Here is a 20929-nt window from a genome sequence, read left to right as displayed (position 1 = left end):
GCACTTGAGCTACCACTTCTTTATCCCTTGCTCATGGAAGACATCATAAATCAATCATAGTGTTCTATGGGAGACATTACCCATCCATTAAGGCTGACTGGTAATAAAATATTTTGGTCATTCTTTTTTTTTTTTTAAAGATTTTATTTATTTATTTGACAGAGAGAGACACAGCGAGTGAGGGAACACAAGCAGGGAGAGTGGGAGAGGGAGAAGGAGGCTCCCCGCGGAGCAGGGAGCCCAATGCGGGGCTCGATCCCAGGACCCGGGGATCATGACCTGAGCCGAAGGCAGATGCTCAACGACTGAGCCACCCAGGTGCCCCAATTTTGGTCATTCTTGCTATATTTATTAGAGGTGCCTGGCTGGCTCAGTTGGTAGAGCATGCGACTCTTGATCTCAGGGTCATGAGTTTGAGCCCCACATTGGGCATGGAGCCTATAAAAATTTTTTAAAAATAAAATAAAATAATAAAATGCTATTTAAAAAAGCAGTCTAGGGTGCCTGGGGTGGCTCAGTCAGTGAAGTGTCTGCCTTCTGCTCGGGTCATGATCCCAGGGTCCTGGGATTGAGTCCCGCATCGGGCTCCCTGTTTGGTGAGGAGTCTGCTTCTCCCTCTCCCTCTGCCCCTGCCTCCTGCTCATGCTTGCTCATGCTTGCTCTCTCTCTCTCTCTCTCTCTCTCAAATAAATAGATAAAATCTTTTAAAAATAATAAAAAATAAAAAAGCAGTCTAGAGGAAGGCAATTTTGGGATTGGTTCAGTGACTCAATGACATTGAATTCAGGGTAGGCCTCTCTGCCATTCTCTTGGCCTTCGCCTCATGACCACAAGATGGCTGCCACAGCTCAAGCCAATCATTCCTTACATGACAAAACCCAAAGCAGGGAGGTGATAGGCAGAAAAAGGGCTTTCTCCTCACAACTCCTTATCAGAGAAGTAAATATTCCCAGGAATACTTATATCTCATTGGCCTGACTGGGCTCCATGCCCACTTCTAGCACAATCATTAGTAAAAGGGAATAGTCATGACTTAGACCATATTTCCACCCAATAACATCAGGATTCTGTTAGCAACGAAGAAGGGGAAATAGTTGGAAAGCAGGCAACCAACAGGGTCTGCCACATTTGCCCTGGCATCTGGACTGTTCCCAATTCTGATGAGCAGCAGTCTCATCCCTAAAATCAGCTACTGGGAAGACAGTGTGTACATCAAAGTGGTTAAAAGACTTGCCCGAGTACTGGTCTCTCTTCCCCTAGCTAGGTTGTCCCCTCTGCTGTTCTACTAAGGGGTGCCTAGGCCTGCTAATCCTTGGGCAGCCTCCCATTCTCTCCCCTTAACTACCATGCCCTCATGGCCATCTGGCTTGCTAACCATCTGACTTCTGGAGTCAAAGCCTTGCCAGTATGCTCTGCCTATGAGCAGACCAGCCAGGAAGGGGTGAGGAAGCAGTTACTGGCCCAGCTCCCTGGAAAAGCCAGATAAGAAGCTATTTCTATCACAGGAGACTGTCTCTCAGGCTCAGACAGGATACAAGGCAAACAGCAGTGAAAGCAAGAGGGAGTTATAAACCCTACTAGGGTTGGAAGAGCAATTAAGTTGAAAACAAGAGCAGGTTTTCTTAAAAGAATTAAGCCTAGGTCTGAAGTTTGGGAACTAGGACTCAAAAATGACTCAATGACTCATCCTCATCATTACAGCAATGACTTATCCCAGGACTGACTATTGGATTATGTCTCAAGGGGCAATGGAGGTGGGACACATCACAGCCTAAATGATAGCCAAACCATTGCCCCTTTTTCTCTTTGCTAACAGAATCCTGAGCCCTACTGGCTGGGCTTCTTCCCAAACAAGGAAGAAAATCATGATTGGTCAAGGCTAATCCTGATCTTTCCATCCCTCTTGCTTGTGATTGGTTCAGAAAGGGGCAGATGATACAATTCTGGCCAATGAGAAGTGAGGGAAAGTACACTCCCTTCCCTTTCTCTCCTCTCTCTAGCCTTTATAAGTTGCTGGGAGGGGAGTTGGTCCTAGGATAACGATAGTCACTTTTTGAACACAAGGATTGGGGTCCACACACTGAGGATGGTGAAGCCTTAAACTAATCTACCCTGTAGTCATGCTGCTTTTAGGTATTCTGGGAAAAAACTCATTTCCTTCCATGTCTAAACGCCTTTAAACTGAGTTCCTATTACTTGCAGACAAAAGCATCCTGATTAATACGGCCTCCCCACCCCTCACCCTGTATGCAGAGGGGGGATACAACTGATACATCCCCCTACTGTCACTAGCCACACCCCTGAATGAACAAAGTCCTGCTCTGGCTCCCCTGCACCTTTCATCAAAATCCAAGGCTCTCCAGGACCTGAGCCCTGCCTACCTCTCTGGCTTCATCCCCTGCCACATCCCTAATCTCACCCTCTAGTCTGATCATCCTGGCCTCTTCAGAGCTCTCAGGATCTGTATGAGTTTCCAAACTTGTATACCTTTGAAAATGCAGTTCCCTCTGCACAGAATGCCCTTAGCACATAGTTTATTTTTTTAACGATTTCTATTTATTTATTTGAGAGAGAGTGTGTGTGTGCTCGATAGCAGGGAGGGGCTGAGGGAGAAAGAGAGAGAATCTCAAGCAGACTCTGTGCTGAGCATGGAGACTAACACAAGGCTCGATCTCACAACGCTGAGAGATCATGACCTGAGCCGAAATCAAGAGTCAGACGCCCAATGGACTGAGCCACCCAGGCACCTCAGTACATAATTTAGGGACAGGCACTCTTGGATTTGCATTCCAGCTCCAGCGCTGTCTAGCTCTGTGACCATGGACAAGGAAATTCACCTGTCTGGGCCTCGTTCTGCAAGTCGATAAAAGAGGAATAACAATGTCTACCTCAGAGAGATTTTAGAATTAAATAAGATGATATAAAACACGTGGCACAGGTAAGATACTCAAGAAATATGACTTTCTGGGGCGCCTGGGTGGCTCAGTCGTTAAGCGTCTGCCTTCGGCTCAGGTCACGATCCCAGGGTCCTGGGATCGAGCCCCGCATCGGGCTCCCTGCTCCGCGGGAAGCCTGCTTCTCCCTCTCCCACTCCTCCTGCTTGTGTTCCCTCTCTCGCTGTGTCTCTGTCTGTCAAATAAATAAATAAAATCTTTAAAAAAAAAAAAAAAGAAAGAAAGAAATATGACTTTCTTACCTATCAGCCACCCCTGCCCTTCTTAGAACTCTGCTGTGATTTCATGTGTTGTGGCTCTCTCACCAAAATGGGAGCTCCTAGAGGACAGAAACTGGACTTGATTTGAACCCAGAGTCAGTGCTCTGTAAGTGGAGAAATGAATGCGAGGGCAGAACAGGTTCATTCAGGAGGGAGAAGGTGCCACAGCCCAGCCCAGTTCCATCCCCCCTCTAGGAAGCCTTCCCAGATGCCCACTCTGGATCCACTACATCCATCACTTCTGCGGTCCCCTAGACCCCACTTCCCTATGTGTCTGTGTGGGAGTCTGTGTCCCCCACCAGGCTGGGAGCACTGTGAGGGCAGGGACCTCATCGGATTCATCTCTGTGTCCCTGGAATCCAGCAGGGATCTCCTATGCTACATGCTCAGCAAATGAACATTTGTCAACTTTGAAGCCAGAGAAACTACTTAGAGCCCCTGCTCACCCAGGACGTCCCAGAACTGAGTTCTCCTTCTCCTTTCCCACAGAAACATACTATAAATGGACAGCACACCAGCTGGTGCCCAAAACAGGGCTTGGGTTTCACAAACCAACTGGCTTGTCCCAGAGTGGGGGTGGGGTTCAGGAGGCCCCAGAGTGTGGCCATAAATAGCCCAACTCTGAGGCCTCCTCGCTGCTCTGATTTCTGTCTGAGTCACCCGACCAGGCAGGGTGGGGCTATCCAAAGGCAGTGGCCTGAGGGCTGATGGCCCTGTGGTCAGCATTCTTGAGACTCCAAAGATAAGCCTAGCTGGTATCCACACCCTCCCCAGCCAAGCCCCTGCCCCAGGAGCCTGGCGAAGCAGTGACACGTGGATCATTCCTCCTCAGGGAAGCTAAGACACACAAACATAGGACACCCTGCCCCTTCCAGAGGCCCCCATTCCCCTACAGCTCTGCCAAGAAGAGACAGGACCCAGCCCTGGCGCCAAGGATCCAGGAAATAGATTCCACCAGAAACACAAGGAACTGAGACAGGGCAGGACCATTCACCTGGCCCAGTACAACTGGGAGGGAACATACGTGCTGCAGAGAGAAGGGGATACATCTGTTTTAGCTCAACACAGTATCCCCAGCACTTATCCCAGTACTCAATAAATGCTTGTAACTGAATGTCCTGGCTTGGAGTCTTGACTGAAGCCTGTCCTCTAAGCTCAAGCTGTTCCTGTCTGTTCAGTGGGTGGTCACTTACTTGCCCCTGCCCGAAATCACATGGTCTATCCAATTGTTACTAGGCAACCTCTTCTGTCCTCCAGCCAAAATGTCAGTTCCATGAGAGCAGGGACTTGTTTTCTTATTAACTAGGATATCCCAGAACCTAGTACAGTACCTGACATATAGTACCAGGTAATCAATAAGTATGAAATTTGTTCAGTGAATGAAGATAGACAGGCCTGAGGCTTCTCATCCTAGAGAGAAAACACTGAATGCGGGCTCTGGAGTGAGGCAGGTTTGGGTATAACTTCTTTGCTCTGTGACCTTGGACACAGTGACTTGACTTCTGTGACCCTCTTATTTCTTCCTCTTTAAAGATATTTTATTTTATTTTATTTTATTTTATTTTATTTATTTAGAGAGAATGAGAGAGAGAGATCACATGCAAGCGGGGAGGGGGTAAGGGGCAGAGGGGGAGAGGAGAGAGAGAATCTCAAGCAGACTCCATGCTGAGCGCAGAGCCCAACACGGGGCTTGATCCCATGACCCTGAGATCATGACCTGAGCTGAAATTGATAGTCAGTTGCTTAACCGACTGAGCCACCCAGGCGCCCCAATTTCTTCATCTTTATAATGGGAGCAAAATATATTCATTTCTCAGGGTACTGAGACTCAATACCTATAAAGCACTTTGCCCTGCCCAGCACAGACTAAGTCTTCAGTAAACTGTAGTATGGTTATTACTTCTGCTGCTGTTCTCAGTATGACTGTTTAAGGGGAGAGGCACAGGAAGCAGTGATGGGAAAAGATTTCAATCCAGGCCCTGTCACCTGCTATCTGGCTCTGGTGAGTCCCAAGGTCTCTATGAGCCTCATTTCCCTTGCCTATACAATGGGCACTGATGCGCCGGCTCTCTAGTAAGGTATTGTGAAGAGTCAAGTCCAGGCTGCCCACCTGCCCGCCAAGGATGGTATGGAGAGGACGCAGGATTCTAACAGGCTCTGGAAGGGGTGACCTTTACAGTTCTGCCGGTCTAGCAAGGCTGGGTTATAAATAGATCCCAGCCCCTGGCAGGCCCTGCATCAGGCCTGACCAACAGGGCCTGCATTGCCACACTCTGGGGCATAGCAATCTCGCCTGACCATACCCTTGTGCAGTATAGGGGACACCATCTCTCAAGCTCCTAAAGGCAAGTGAACCCTTTGACCTAACAACACCCTTTGCAGGAACCCCGCTTCAGATAAATGCTCACAGGTACACAGAGGGCTCACAGCACCATTGTCTATGGTGCAAAAGGCTAAGAACCACTTGAATGTCCATGAGTAGGGGCTGCTAAATACAAGATGTGAGCTCCCGGACTGGCAGACCACTCAGTCTTGTTCATGGCTCTGTCCATGGCGCCAACATCAAGTCCTGGCACAGAGCAAATACTTGTTAAATGAATATATGAATCCCAATAATGGGATACTATACAACCATTAAAAAGAATGAGACAGAGCTACATGTACTGAGTTGGAAATATGTCCTCAACTTGTGTAATGATAAAACAAATTTGGAAACTTTCTGAAAGTGTGAAAACATCAACTGTGGTTATCTCTACAAGAAGATAATTGCTTGGGGCGCCTGGGTAGCTCAGTCAATTAACTGTCTGACTTCGACTCAGGTCATGATCTCGGGATCCTGAGATGAAGCCCCATATTGGGCTCCCTGCTTAGCGGGGAGCCTGCTTCTCCCTTTCCCTCTGCCCTTCCCCCCACCCCTCTTGTGCACACACTCTCTCTCTCGCTCAAATAAATAAATAGATAATTTTTTTTTTTTTTTAAAGAAGAAGGTGGGGTGCCAGCTTGGCTCAGTCGTTAGGCGTCTGCCTTCGGCTCGGGTCATGGTCCCAGGGTCCTGGGATCAAGCCCCACATCAGGCTCCCTGCTTGGCGGAAGGCCTGCTTCTCCCTCTCTCACTCCCCCTGCTTGTGTTCCCTCTCTTGCTGTGTCTCTCCCTGTCAAATAAATAAATAAAATCTTTAAAAATAACAATAATAATAAAAAATTTAAAAAATAAAAAAAAGAAGAAGGTAATTGCTTTACATTCTCCTAGGGTTTTTTGTAAGCGTATATTACTTTTTACATTATTTTTAAAATCTACTTTACTTTTAAAAATATACCACCGCATGGGGTTACATGCAACTGATGAATCACTAATCCTACCTCTGAAACTAATAATATACTATGTGTTAACTAAATTGAATTTAAATTTAAAAAATATATATATATACACCAGTGCATTCCAAACCATGTAAGACAGGATCCAGAGATGGAGCTCATCACCTCAATAAGCAAAGGGCTCCAGGACCTTAGTACTGGGAGAAATGGCGCTTACTGAGAGCCCACCATAGACCAAGCACCAAGCTTGACTCTCACAAACACATCTTCACCTAATTGCAACAATTCAATGAGAAGGATCCTTCTGTAACAGTTGAATACATTGAATAAACTGTCTCCCAGGGGTGACATGACTTGAAGTGCATCAGAAACATTTAAGAGTTTTTTCATCTGGCAGATCTGAGCTCAAATCCCATCTCTGCCACAGTGTGACCTTGGGAAAACAGCCTCGCCTCTCTGAGTTTCAGTGTTCTCATCTGCACAATGGGACATCTAATTCATAGAGGCGGTTTTGAGGATTCAGTGAGAAAACATATGGAAGGCACCTAGCACATTGTAGGTGCTCAATAAACAGCAGACACTACCATCACGATCATTATCTCATTATTTCCTCCACCACCATCAGCAGCCAGGCTCACACAGCAAACTGAGGCCCAGAACCTGTCTCCAGAGCCCCCACAGGCATTTTAATCAAGATCCAGGGAACAGGCCAGGCCCAGATTAAGTCAAGTTTTATCTACAGGCAGTCACGTGGCCTAAAGCCATGTGTGCATGTGTATGGGGTGGGGGTGGGGGTGTGTGTGTGTGGCCAAATAAATGCTTCCTTGAGAACAATGATTAGAACAACAGGTCTTTGTGGTCATGGAGGACTGGATGGGGGCTCCATTCAGAGGCCCCTCAGGTACGTCAGGGGCACAGCATCACTTGGCTAAGCCAAGCAGGGTGACTTCGTATTTGCTGCATCCATGACTTACATCCCTCTTTTGACCGTAGTGATACATTAAGCCAGATTTTGGGCAGGACACCTGGCAGTGCCCATCTCCCAGGGGAGGAGCCTGCAGGAGTCCCAAGGACTCATCATGGATACTCTCAGGACTTAGTCAAGCCCTGGTTGAGACTTGAGCCCCATCTTAAACATTTAGGAAAGTTAACCGCAATTGACAAGGTTCAGGCAAAGTAGAAAGGGTCAGAGATGGACCCCAGGGACAAATCCCTACTGACCAAGAGCGAATGTGTGCCGCTGGGCTCAGTGCCAGGCGTAGGCCTCTGAGACAAACTGCACGAGTCCTGCCCTGAAAGACCTTCGAGTTCACTGGAGGAAACAACAGTGAGGGCCTGCTGCGGACATAAAGATGAGAGAGGCTGACATTCACTGAACGCTTCCATGCGAAAGACATTGTGCTATGCACTTCAAATGCACTGTCCCATCCTCAAAAAGAGCAAATAAACTAAATAATCGAGTACCTACTATGAGCACCAGCCTTGGCATGTTTTAGTTTTTAATCTTGCAGATAACCATGCGAGGTAGGTATTACCCAAGGCTGAAGCAATAGTGGCTTAGGCAACCAGACAGACCTCAGTTTGAATTCTGTCAATTTATTAGTCATATGATCTGAAGGACTTATTCTCAACAAACCTTGGTGACCTCGTCTGTAAAATGGGGATTTACGGCAACTGCTATCACTCTACGCTGTCTTTTTTTTTTTTTTAAGATTTATTTATTTATTTTAGAGATAGAGGGAGAGACAAAGAGGGAGAGAGCAAGGGGAGGGGCAGAAGAAGAGGAAAGGAGAGAAGCCACAAGCCGACTGAGCTGAGTGCAGAGCCTGACGCAGGGCTCGATCCCAGGACCCTGAGATCATGACCTGAGCCAAAACCAAGAGTCGGTCACTCAACCGACTAAGCCACCCAGGCGCCCCACACTATACTGCCTTTTATCATGAATATTTGTGCACATGCTACTCTATGCCTGTTATCTTTTAAAAGTTTGATCTTGGGGCGCCTGGGTGGCTCAGTCGTTAAGCATCTGCCTTTGGCTCAGGTCATAATCCCAGGGTCCTGGGATCGAGCCCCACATCGGGCTCCCTGCTCCACGGGAAGCCTGCTTCTCCCTCTCTCACTCCCCCTGCTTGTGTTCCCTCTCAAACCGTGTCTCTCTCTGTCAAATAAGTAAATAAAATCCTTAAAAAAAAAAGAAGTTTGATCTTTATGTGGGATGTACCTTCTCTATTTTGTACAAAGTACAAAAAAGTACAAAGTACAAACTGACTTTAATTTTTACTATCCTTTAGTATTATTATTATTTTTAAAAATTTTATTTTTAAGTAATTTCTACACCCAACGTGGGGCTCAAACTCACAACTCCAAGATCAAGAGTCACATGCATGGGGCTCCTGGTTGCTCAGTCAGTTAAGCATCAGACTCTTGGTTTGGGCTCAGGTCATGATCTCAGAGTTGTGTGAGATTGAGCCCCAGCTCAGGCTCCGTGCTCAGTGTGGAGCCTGCTTAAGACTCTCTCCCTGGGGCACCTGCGTGGTTCCGTTGTTAAGCATCTGCCTTCCGCTCAGGTCATGATCTCGGGGTCCTGGGATCAAGCCCTGCATCGGGCTCCCTGCTCAGCAGGAAGGCTGCTTCTCCCTCTCCCACTCCCCCTGCTTGTGTTCCCTCTCTTGCTGTCTCTCTCTGTCAAATAAATAAATAAAATCTTAAAAAAAAAAAAAAAAAAAAGACTCTCTCTCCCTCTCCTGCCCCTCCCCCTGCTCACACCCCTCCTCTCTCTCTCTCTCTCTCAAATAAATAAATCATTTTTTTTTTTTAAAGAGTGATGGGGCACCTGGGGGGCTCAGTCAGTTACGTGTCTGCCTTCGGCTCAGGTCATGATCCCAAGGTCCTGGGATAGAGCCCCACATCCGGCTCCCTGCTTAGTGGGGAGCCTGCCTCTCCCTCTCCCTCTGCCTCTCTCCTAGGCTTGTACTCACTCGCACTCTCTCTCTCTCTCTCAAATAAATAAAATCTTAAAAAAAAAAAGAGTGGCATGCTCTACCAACGGAGCCAGCCAGGTGCCCCTGTCCCTTTAGTATTATTTTTTAATGCATCACAGGCTCTCTGTTGTCCCTGTCTTGCCAGCCACAATGGGAGTGGAGGGGGTGGACGGGGTGGATAGCATTTGGCCGTCTCTCCCTTTTCCCCCAGGCCCGGTCTCCAAGGGCCCCGGTTAGGCCTGGCTCCAGGTCTGTGCACACAATGGGCCTCTCTAAGCAGCAGACAGAGGCGTGTTGGCTGCCAGCTTGGGCCCAGACTCTGATCACAAACACATCCCTGTGGCTGAGAACAAGCTGAAAACATTTGTGCAAACCCCTGACCTAGGAGAGGAAAGGGCCTAGAAGGCAGGCTGGGGTTACCAAGGCCCAGCTGAACCCCTGACTTAGGCCAGGGAAGTAGGGCTGGCACCCAGAGCTAGCTAGTGACATCTGTCCTTCTAGGATGCTCTCAGGGGACTCTGTACCCACTGAGCCCCAGGCCTCAGGAAAGATGCCCAGCTGCCCTGCCAGGTTCACATCCAAAGGACAGGCCATCTTTCCATGGCCCCTTGGAGGTGGCCTCAGGAGTGAAATGGGGGACGGGAAGTTTTGAACAATGTGGCTAGTAATGGGCTCCAAGGCAGAACCTAGGCCCAGAGAGGGTCTCAGGAGCCCTGAGTCCAGATGGGTGAAGCTGCCAGACCCTTACCTTCTCCACAAGGTCCCCCATATCTCAAGGACCAACCACATCCCAGTATCCTAGCTCCCTCAAATCCTCCAGGCTTTTCAGGTCACTTCTGCAATTCAGAGACTCTTGACCCCAAAGCCTGCCCCCCGCCCCCTGCCCCTTTGCTGCTTTGGGTGGAATTATCCTTTCACAAGCCTGCTGGGCTAGGAGAGCAGCTCAAAAGAGACTTCAACTAAGAAAACGCTGGAAAAAACTAACAAGAAGGCCACAACCTCCAGACTCTTCCTCCTATCCAAGCCTTCTTAGGTCAAACCACCACCATCTCCTTCCTATTCATGGTCCCAGCTTCCTCACTGCCATTCTGCATCTATTTCTGCCTCCCTCCAAACCAGGCTGATGCTGCTAAAACCCAGATGTGCCCGTGTGCTGCTCCTGCTGAACCCTCTTTAATGGCTCTCTGTTTCCCTCCAGAGGAAGTCCAAATGCCTTTAGCCTGGCATTCAAGGCCCTGAAGGCTCTCAGTCCGGACAGCCTCCTCTTTCTCCACTCCCTCACACCCTTGGCTCAGATAAAGCTAATTAGTCCGCAGGCAGTTCTCCAGCTAAGTCAAGTCATTTCACCCCCCTGAGGTCTTGCTCACACAGCTCTCCTGACTGGAATGCCCTTCCCCCACCCCATACCCACATCTGCTTATTGTTCATAAAGTGCCAGCACCCCCGCCTCCAGGAAGTCTTTCCTGACTATCCAGAGAGATGTAACCACTGCCTCCTCTGATCCCTGGGCAGACCCCATCTCAGCACCTACAACATATCCGTAATCTGGTAGTTTTGCTCAGCTGTCCCCCCACTAGACTGAGATTCCCCTCAAAACCACTGAGTAGAGCAGTATAAAGGGAGGAGGAAAAAGAAAGCAGAGAGCACTCTCATCCAAAAGGGAGGAATACTATGGGAAGATTATAAACAACTTTATGCCAGTAAATCTGACAACTTAGATGAAATGGACAAATTCTTTAAAAGACATAAACCAGTGAAGTTCATTCAAGAAAAAATAGATCATCAAAACCGCCCTATTAAGAACACTAGAACTGCAGTTAAAAACCTTTCTATAAAAATGGCTTCCTTGGATGGGGCGCCTGGGTGGCTCAGTTGGTTAAGCATCTGCCTTCGGCTCAGGTCATGATCCCAGGGTCCTGGGATCGAGCCCCGCATCAGGCTCCCTGCTCTGCAGGAAGCCTGCTTCTCCCTCTCACATCCCCCCTGCTTGTGTTCCCGCTCTCGCTGTGTCTCTCTCTGTCAAATAAATAAATAAAATCTTAAAAATAAATAAATAAATAAATAAAATAAAATAAAAATAAAAATGGCTTCCTTGGAGAATGCTACCAAACATCTCAGGAGGAAATAATACCAATTCTAAATAAATGTGATGGGAGGAGGGTAGTTACTAATGTTTGCTGAGCGCCTACAATGTGCCACATCCTATTTTGGGCAAGAGACAGGCCAGGTTCCAGCCAGAGACCTGGGGCAAGGTTTGCCAAGGAAAGATCTTACCCTGGGAAAAGTCTCAGAAAATGTAACAGCTAGAGACCCTCAATCCTGGAACAATACATATGTTACTTCTCTTTCCTACTGTATCCATGATAGATGTTGCTAATCACTTCCAGCTCCTTTCTGCTGAGCCCAGACAAGACTTCCCAATCCTTCCAAATACGAGCCTCCCGGTAGCCACCAGGGAAGATGACACTCAAAATGAAAGCCATTGGTCATCTGTGATCTAGTCTAATCCCAACCGATAGGGAAACTGAGGGCCAGAGAAGGCAAGGGTCTTACCCAGGGCCAGAGATTCATCACAGAGCAGACAGATTTTAGAAATTGATTTTTAAACAGTTTGTATGAACGAGACAGTGTTTATGCTTTGTCCCCTCCACCAGATGGGGAACTCCTTCAGGAGAGGGCCTGGGCCTGATTTAGCTTCTGACCCAATGCTCTGCACACCAGGTACATAGTAGGTGTCTATAAATGCTTCTTGGCTTAGTAAGGAAGGAATAGAGTACCAGACTGATACTTGTACCAGTCTTTTGTCTTGCTGGGTTACTAGTACCAGAAGGCTTGGGTATTAGCTCCTGAAGCCAAGAGATGCCTTAAGCTTCCAACACTCAAAGAGGCTATCTTCTCGGGTCGCCTGGGTGGCTCAGTCGTTAAGCGTCTGCCTTCGGCTCAGGTCATGATCCCAGGGCCCTGGGATCGAGCCTCGCATCGGGCTCCCTGCTCAGTGGGAAGCCTGCTTCTCCCTCTCCCACTCCCCCTGCTTGTGTTCCCTCTCTCGCTGTGTCTCTGTCTGTCAAATAAATAATAAAAAAAAAATCTTTAAAAAAAAAAAAAAGAGGCTATCTTCTCAGAATGACCCATGCTGAGAACCCAGATGGAGAGACATTCTCAACCTAAATATGAGAGGGTGAGGGGGACCTTGGTGTGGGTTAGAAATGTGTCTACAGTAGAAATCTCACCACCTCCAGATTAAACTTTCAAACAGCAGAAACTAAAAGATCTTCTCAAGTCAACCAAAACATGACATTTTGATGAGTTTCAACTGCATTACTGGCTATAATATCAAAGTAATGAGGCATAGGGTAGGGAGAGTCCCTTATATCTATATCATTTATGAGTGATCTTGTGATTTAACTTTGCTGTTAAAATATGACTGTTACACTTAAGCTTCAAGGACCAATACCACAAAGTTGACTTTTTTTAAAGTATATATATTTTTTAAAAATGCACCAGTGGTACTTAAATACATACACCAAAAATGTAAAAATAAAACAAAACTGAGAGAGAACCGAGGTCAGGCCACAAGCATGCCAAAGATCACCCAGAGCCTGTTTGTTTCTGTGGCCTCTTGGAGACCTGTTTGGGGAAATAAAGGCAATCTATCAGGATCCAGGCCTGGGGCTCAGCTCAGCAGCTTCACTAGCTATGGCATTCTCCATCAGCCCCCGCCATCTCCCTGTGCCTGTTCTGGGCCAAGAGCCAAACACACATTCCTCAGGCCCCCACAGCTTCCGGAATTGAGGGAAGTTTGAAGAAAGGGCTGAGCAAGGCAGAAACCTCCTGAGAGAGATGGCAAAAGGCAGATATGGGACAGCCACAGCATGGAGCTTATCACAACCGATGGGGAAACCAAGCCCCAGAGAAGACAAAGGTCTCATCCAAGACCACACAATGTGAGGATAGTGGAGGGGAACTACCAAGGTCCCCCTCCAAAACTCCTCTCTGATCCTTGCTGGAAGGATCTGATGTTCTGCAACATAAAGGCCAAGTCTTCTCCCCAAGGAGGATGGGTCTTAGGGTTTCAGGGTCCCTGGAGCTGGGAGCTCTCCAGTTTCCTCAAGAGAGAATATTAGCTGCCCCTTCCCCAGTCCCTCGCTGCCCCTCTCTTTCCCTGATTCACTCACTGGGTGGCAGATCCTGCCATGTACCTTTTGTCCTGATCACACAACCCAGCAAGACAAAAGTGACATCCCTGTTTTACAGATGAGGAAACAAAAGCTCAGGGAAATGAAATGACTTGTCCAAGTCTACAGAGCTCATGAACGGGAGAAAGGAAATGAAAACTAGGTCTGTCTGGCTCTGCGCTGGCTCTCCCACCACCACCCCATACTATGTCAAGGCAGGTCCCCACATTCTGTTTCTGTTTTCAACCCTGCCCACCTCCCAACCCCCACTGCTGGGCTGGGGCCACTTGAGGCCTGGGGGAAGCAGGAAAGAATTGAACACCCTTGGGGTCCCCAGTGCTTACCCTCCAACACCACGTCTTTGCCTGTCTTCTTCAGGACCTGCACCGCCTCATCATGGGTAGCAGAGGAGAGGTCCTCCCCATTCACAGACAAGATGGCATCCCCCACGAAGAGGGACTCGGTCTGGTCAGCTGCCAGGCCCTTGAAGATCTTGGAAATGAGAATAGGCATCTTGTTCTCCCGGCCCCCTGCACAGGCACAGAAAGAGGAAGAAACTGAGGCAGATACTCCAATGCTTGAAGAGTCACATGACGGCAAAATTATTTCTGAAGGCCTACCTCAGTGCCCAGCCCAGTGCCAGGAAAGCGGGGATGAGAGAGTAAAGAGGATCTCAGAAATGAGTCTTAGAAGTCTGGAACACTAATAAATCATGTTCTAAATTCATAAAGGAGTTTGGTCACTGGATCCTTGGCTAAATGCTTTGGGTGTTTGCCCGTGTTTGAGTAACTTACAAGTGCTTCAATAGCTTTTTCTTAAATATTTTGTATCTTAAGCAATTTTCCCACAATGGGGGAACCCACTGATACCCCTTAATCTGGAATAAAGATAGAAGTCAGTATTTGCTATGGTCCCCCAAGGATCTCTTCAGCAATTGGAAAGTTTTACAATCTGGGACCCAGCTGAAAACCAAGGCCTTAAAGTCTAGATTTCAAAGGCCTATCCAAATTACATCTCTGATACAAAAAAAAGCTAATACATCTTACTGAATCGCTTTATTGCTAAGCTCTTGAATATCCTTTTAAAATATGAAATAGTCATAATAGTTCACATTAGTTTCACATACCAAGTGCCAAGCACCGAGCTAAATGCTTTCAATGTTGTCTCACTGCATCTTCACAACATCCCAATCACACATGCATGCTCAGTTTCCTCTCAGGAAAAATGAAGTGCGGAGAGAAGCCCCTGGCCCAAGGTCATCCAACAGTATCTGAACCTAGGTCTCCTGGCTCCAGAACCAACACTTTTAACCCTATAGTTGACTGTAAGTCAGGCCCTCAGATATCACATTACCAGTCTATCCCAGAATACTGAAGATGAGGAACTAGTGGTCCATAAAGAGGTCATTATTTCAAGGTCACACAACAAATTGGTGGCAAAGGTCAGACTGCAACGCCTCTCCTGGACCCCACACAGGCCCAACAGTTTGCTCACTGCACTGCACAGGATTTGAAGCCTAGAAAAGAATGGGTTTCTTTCTTTTTTTTTTTTTTTAAGATTTTATTTATTTATTTGACAGAGCAAGAGAGGGAGAGAGACAGAGCACAAGCAGGGGGAGGGGCAGAGAGAGAAGGAGAAGCAGGCTCCCCCCTGAGCAGGGAGCCCGATGCAGAGCTCAATCCCGGGACCCTGAGATCATGACCTGAGCCGAAGGCAGATGCTTAACCCACTGAGCCACCCAGGTGCCCCAAGGAATGGGTTTCTATTTATATCTGCTCTCCTCCACCAGAAACTTGGGACTTCAGTTCAGTTTGAAGCTATGATCATTCCAGGCTGCCTCAGGCTGGGCTGGACCCTCAGAGGGAGGTCACCACGGCAATAAGAGCCCAGGCTCTATCCATGAAGAACTGAATGGAGCTGGTCCTTCCCCTGACCCCTCCTAAAAGTACCTTCACTCCCAACTCTTAAGTATGGAGCTAAGGAGTAACTTTATGTGACCTTGGAAAGTCCGTGCTCCTCTCCAAGTCTCAGCTTGTCCATATGTAAAATGGAACTCTATATTAACTCTAAGTTCCTTTCTGCTTTAAAACACTGAGTGTACAATTTCTGGATTGATCTGTTGCCCTCTCCCATTCTGGAGTTTAGGAGCAAGACTGGTGTCCACTCTCTGTCTTTCCCATTTTTCCCTTTTAAATTCCTTTGGTCGGCTGCCTGGGAATGTGCCCTTCCTTGAGGAAAAAACATATCCCCTGGGCACTCTCTTAAGGCCTGATAATTGAGGTTCAAATCCCAGCACTGTCCTTCACTGTCTGAGCCTGGGAAAATTGTTTTACTTTTCTGAGTCTCGGTTTCCCTACCTGCAAAGTGGAGATTGTGCTCCCCACTTTTTACCACGTGTTGCCTGGATGAAATGCATCATAAGCCTAGAGTACCGGGCACAGCATTCAGCACACAGTGGTAGCTGAGTCACCACCATCCCCACCCTCTCCCCCAGGCCAAAGGGTCTGAAGACACCAATGAATAGACCCAGCACCAGCAGAGAGAACAGTGCATATCCAAGGTGATAGAAGAGCTGACACCCTTTCCCAAGGCAGATAGCGCCCTGAGAAGCAGATGGGTAGGAACGGTGAACCCAGCTGCTGGGAGTATACTGGGATTTTAAGCGGTACGGTTAGTTGCTTTGGAAGTCTCTCCTGGCCTCCATTTTTCCTCTCACCTAACGGCAGTAATGAACCAGGCACCTACTGTGTGCTTGCAGGGTGAGTACTTCAGACTCCTGTTCTCACAGAAACGTTACAACTCAATCATTAGCTTCATTATATAGTGAGGAACCTGAAGTTCAGAGACGGGAAGTGACTTGTCTAAGTTCACACAGATCCAGGACTCAAACATAATCTGGCTGCATCCTAAAGAAAGCTCTCAGTAATTGGAGAATTTCTCAGAGAAGAGTAACAACTCTATGTCCACTCCTCTCAATTCTGCCTAAGGTGATGATGGCCAGATCAGGTAACTCAAGCCCAGGACTCTCTGCCTAGGCACACAGGGTCCTGGGTCCTCAGATTTCTAGGTCCTTCCTGGACCCCTGTCTGTGAGCCCGGCTTGTGCCTCTACCCAAGTCTCCAAACCTGTACTCCCAACTCCAGGCCTTACCCCTCCCCTCCACCTTGGTTGTGTCTCAGGGACTTCCTTCCTCCTGGATTCCCAGGCCTCAGTCCCCTTTCTCCATCCTTTGCTCTCCTAAGGCCCCTCTTGTCCTTGATGCCCATGCAACCCCGACATCTCTATGCCTCCACACAGAACTCCCCACCCACCTGTCCTTGGTGCGCCCCAACCCGCTCCACCTGTGCCTCCGGACTGAGGCCTCCGACTCCCGAAACCCCTCCGACCTTGGTGCTCCCGGTGTCCTCGTTCCCTCTGCCCCCTCAGACACCCTCCTTGCCCCCAGACAGAAGTCTTCCAACTCCACGTCCTCCGTAGACTGCCAGCCTCCGCGACCCCTGCGCCCTCGGCGGCCCCACAGACACCGCGCCCCCCGTGCCCACCTTTGATGCTGATGCCCAGCCCGCCGGCGTCGGCCTTGCGCACCGTCACCCGGCGCCGCTGGAGCAGCAGAGCCTCGGGCAGCTGCAGGGGCGCCGCGCCAGGCTCGGCGGCGCCGTTGAGCTGCGCGGGCTCCGGCTCCCGCGGGGCGCCGGGCTCCGGGCCGAGCTCGCCGTCGGCGGGGCTCACGGTCAGAGCGTCCTCCGCCAGACTGAGCAGCACCCGCTGCCACCGCTCGCCGCCAGCCCCCGAGCCAGGCCCGGCGCGCAGTTCCAGCAGCCCGGTGCGCGGGGAGCGCCTGCCGGACGCCATCTTCGCCTCCGAGCCCCCAGGCGGCCGCGCTCGCCCTGCCCCACAGTGCCCGGCCCGCTCCAACCGAGCGCCCAGGGCAGAGGGCAGCGGGTGCCCGACTGGACCAGCCGCTACCCTACCCCCGGCCGCTGGGGGGGGGAGGGGGGTGAAACCTCGGGGCGGGGCTGTCCAGGGGGTGTGGCTACGGCGAGGGGCGGGGCCGCAGGCAAACAGGTTAGGACGCGGCGGCGCCCAGGTCTTGAAGGATGCAGTGTGGGACTACTTGGGGGTTGCGGGCGTAGGGGACAGGGGGTAGGGGTCAAGAGGTAAGGAGAGAAGCGGGTAAGTGCGGGCCTGGGCGGGGCCATAAGGGGGCCGGGCTTCGTATCGGGAGCAGGATCCTGCGACAGAAACTCTGAGCTCCCCAAGGCCGTCGAGGGCCGGGACCGTATCTCACGGGGGTAGGAGCCCAAGAGAAAGAGATGGAACCGTGGATCCTGGTGCGAGGCTTTGGCCGGCGGGGCTGAGCTATGTATGGCGGAGAGCTGCTCCGCCATGACTGGACTTGTGGAGACACCGAGCCCCCAGGGACTTCGCAGGCGGGGTTTGGAAGGAGTTGGGTTTACGATATGGGGCCGGGCCTTAGGTATGTGGGCGTGGCTTAGCTGGGGCGTGGTTTCTAAGGCGGACAGGTCCCGCCCACCGGGAATGAGCACGTTGCTGGCTGTTTAGGGCTTGGGGAGGGGATGAACACAGTCCCCACCTCGAAATTGGATGGGAGTTTAAGAGATTAACCACCTGTTCTGTTAACAGTAGAACAGAGAAAAGCCTGAAGACCCACACTCTCAGAGAGACCTGGCTGGAGGAGAGCCCAGAGCTCCTGGTGTAAGGAAAGAGGGCTGGAAGGTGGGGCTCTAGGTCTGGGCGTCACTCTGTTACCTCCTTGTAGACCTGGATCCCATCACTTCACTTTTCTAGGCTTCAATTTCCTTATCTATGAAATGGGGATCACAAGAAATGCTACCTCACAGGGTTTGTGTCAGGATTAAATCAATGTGAAAATGCATTGTAAACTGTGACTCCTGTGCAATCAATATAGTCGCTTTTGGGCGCCTGGTGGCTCATTTGGTTAAGCGACTGCCTTCGGCTCAGGTCATGATCCTGGAGTCCCGGGATCGAGTTCCGCATCGGGCTCCCTGCTCAGCAGGGAGTCTGCTTCTCCCTCTCCCGCTCCCCCCTCTTGTCTCTCTCTCTCTCTCTCTCACTCTCTCTCTCAAATAAATAAATAAATAATCTTTAAAAAATATATATAGTCGCTTTTATTTATTTTTTAAAGATTTATTTTTTAAAAAAGATTTTATTTATTTATTTATTTGACAGAGAGAGAGAGCACAAGCAGGCGGAGTAGCAGGGAGAGGGAGAAGCAGGCTCCCTGCTGAGCAAGGAGCCCTATGTGGGGCTCGATCCCAGGACCCTGGGCTCATGACCTGAGCTGAAGGCAGTTGCCTAAACAATTGAGCCACCCAGGCGCACCAGATTTTATTTATTTATTTGACACAGAGAGAGAGAGCACAAGCAGGGGGAGCAGCAGAGGGAGAGGGAGAAGCAGGCTCCCCACTGAGCAGGGAGTCCCACGTGGGGCTCCATCCCAAGACCCCGGGATCATGACCTGAGCCACCCAGTCACCCCTAGTCGCTTTTATTTATTGAATGCTTACTATTGTCCAGAACTAGATCTGAGCATGTCCCTGTTTTATCTCAACTTTACAGTAGCCTCATGGAGTAGCTGCAGTTAACAACACTCCCATTATACAGTAAGGGAAAACTTGGATTTAGAAGGCCTAATTGGCCCATCACACATTTGTGAGTAGGACAGAGCAGGGACTCAAACCGAGGTTTGTTTGACACAGTGCCTAGGCACTGAACCACTGCCAGACAGCTGCCAAATACAGAAGTGAGGTAGGATCCTTACCAGAAAAATCCCACCAAATCACACACTTCACCCAGCCTTCATATCTGCCCCTCGTCTCTGGCTCCCACACCTCGCAGGGAGGTGTCAGGCAATAAATAGTTAGGGCCACATCACTATGTAGACTCCCTGCACCTTCAGGTAGATATGATCAAGGGAAAAAGGAAACTCACAAGAAAACAGGTACATATACCAGTTGTCCACAGCAAACTTATGTTTGCAAATAACTAGAGACCAGCCCAACTATCCAACTATAAGGAAATGGCTCTATACCACTGAAAATTCACGGAGGCCACATTATAATACATATGTGTTACATACACATGTACATATAATACACAGATGCCATTTATTCAACTTGCTGTACATCGGCACACGAGCTGGCTGATTTATAGACATTGTCATTTAAACCTCACACATCCTGCACAGCCTATTATCCCCATTTTAGAGATGGGGAAATTGAGACATGCTCTTCTGACTGAGCCAGCCAGGCGCCCCTATGCATTGATTTTTTTTTTAAGATTTTTTATTTATTTATTTGATAGAGAGAGACACAGCGAGAGAGGGAACACAAGCAGGGGGAGTGGAAGAGGGAGAAGCAGGCTTCCCGCCGAGCAGGGAGCCCGATGCGGGGCTCAAGCCCAGGACCCTGGGATCATGACCTGAGCAGAAGGCAGATGCTTGACGACTGAGCCACCCAGGCGTCCCTGCATTGGTATTTTAAAAGTATGAGTTTTATGCTCTAAAGATGGTAGAGCAACCTGAGAAAAGTAAGGGTAAACACTTGTGATAAATGAAAACTATCTTCTACTTGGCTTTTGGAAGCTTCACTCTAAAGGTAGAGAGGGAGAGGAGGAGGGATCAAGCAGGAGGCAAGAAAGCAGGGGAGGGCAAGAGACCAGACTCCTTTCCCAGGACCAAAGCCTGGAGCCAGATCCTTAAAAGTCCTCCCACGTATTGCTCTGCTTAAAAAAGACTTAATGAGCCCCAGACAAACTTGGTGAGAAAGAGCCCTGATACAGAATTCCTCCCCTGGGGGACTGTTTTCTTTGGTTAAATGGGAAGGGAGGAAGGAGAGAGGTGATGTGTACAGAATAAGAGGAGGCTAGCAGAGAAGGGCAAAGGAAAAGGCAAAGAAAAGAGTGATGTATGCATGTGTATATGTATATGCGTATGTGTGTGTATATATGAGTATGTGTGTGTATTTTATGTGCCTGTGTGTGTGTTGGTGATCGCACAGTATGGGCAATGGCAATCCACTGTGCCCCCGTCAGCCCACCCCCAGGAACCCTGTAGCTGGAGGAATACTCTACCCCTCCACTGTGGTCAGCTGATGCCTCTCTGCTGTAGCTCAGGAATTGGCCTTCCAGACACACACACACACACACACACAGGCCTGGCTCCCCACCAAACCCCAGGGCACAGCTCCCAGAGGAAATCAGTTC

At 49.2% G+C, this 20929-nt stretch overlaps 1 protein-coding gene across 1 annotated transcript in view; it reads right to left on the bottom strand.

Annotated features, from left to right (window-relative positions):
* Positions 1-17641, bottom strand: part of SNTA1 (syntrophin alpha 1) — a 28141-nt gene extending 10500 nt beyond the window's left edge. The window contains exons 1-2 of the mRNA XM_032419666.1: positions 17228-17641; positions 14030-14215 (exon numbers count right to left, since the gene is read on the bottom strand). Of these exons, the coding sequence (XP_032275557.1) occupies positions 14030-14215; positions 17228-17537 (496 nt within the window). The 5' untranslated portion in view covers positions 17538-17641. The remainder of the gene's footprint in view (positions 1-14029; positions 14216-17227) is intronic.
* Between the last annotated feature and the right edge of the window lie 3288 nt (positions 17642-20929).

The sequence above is a fragment of the Phoca vitulina genome, unplaced genomic scaffold, assembly GCF_004348235.1.
Source record: "Phoca vitulina isolate PV1807 unplaced genomic scaffold, GSC_HSeal_1.0 scaffold22, whole genome shotgun sequence".
In the NCBI taxonomy this organism is placed as follows: domain Eukaryota; kingdom Metazoa; phylum Chordata; class Mammalia; order Carnivora; family Phocidae; genus Phoca; species Phoca vitulina.
This window is presented reverse-complemented; position numbering and strand designations above follow the sequence as displayed.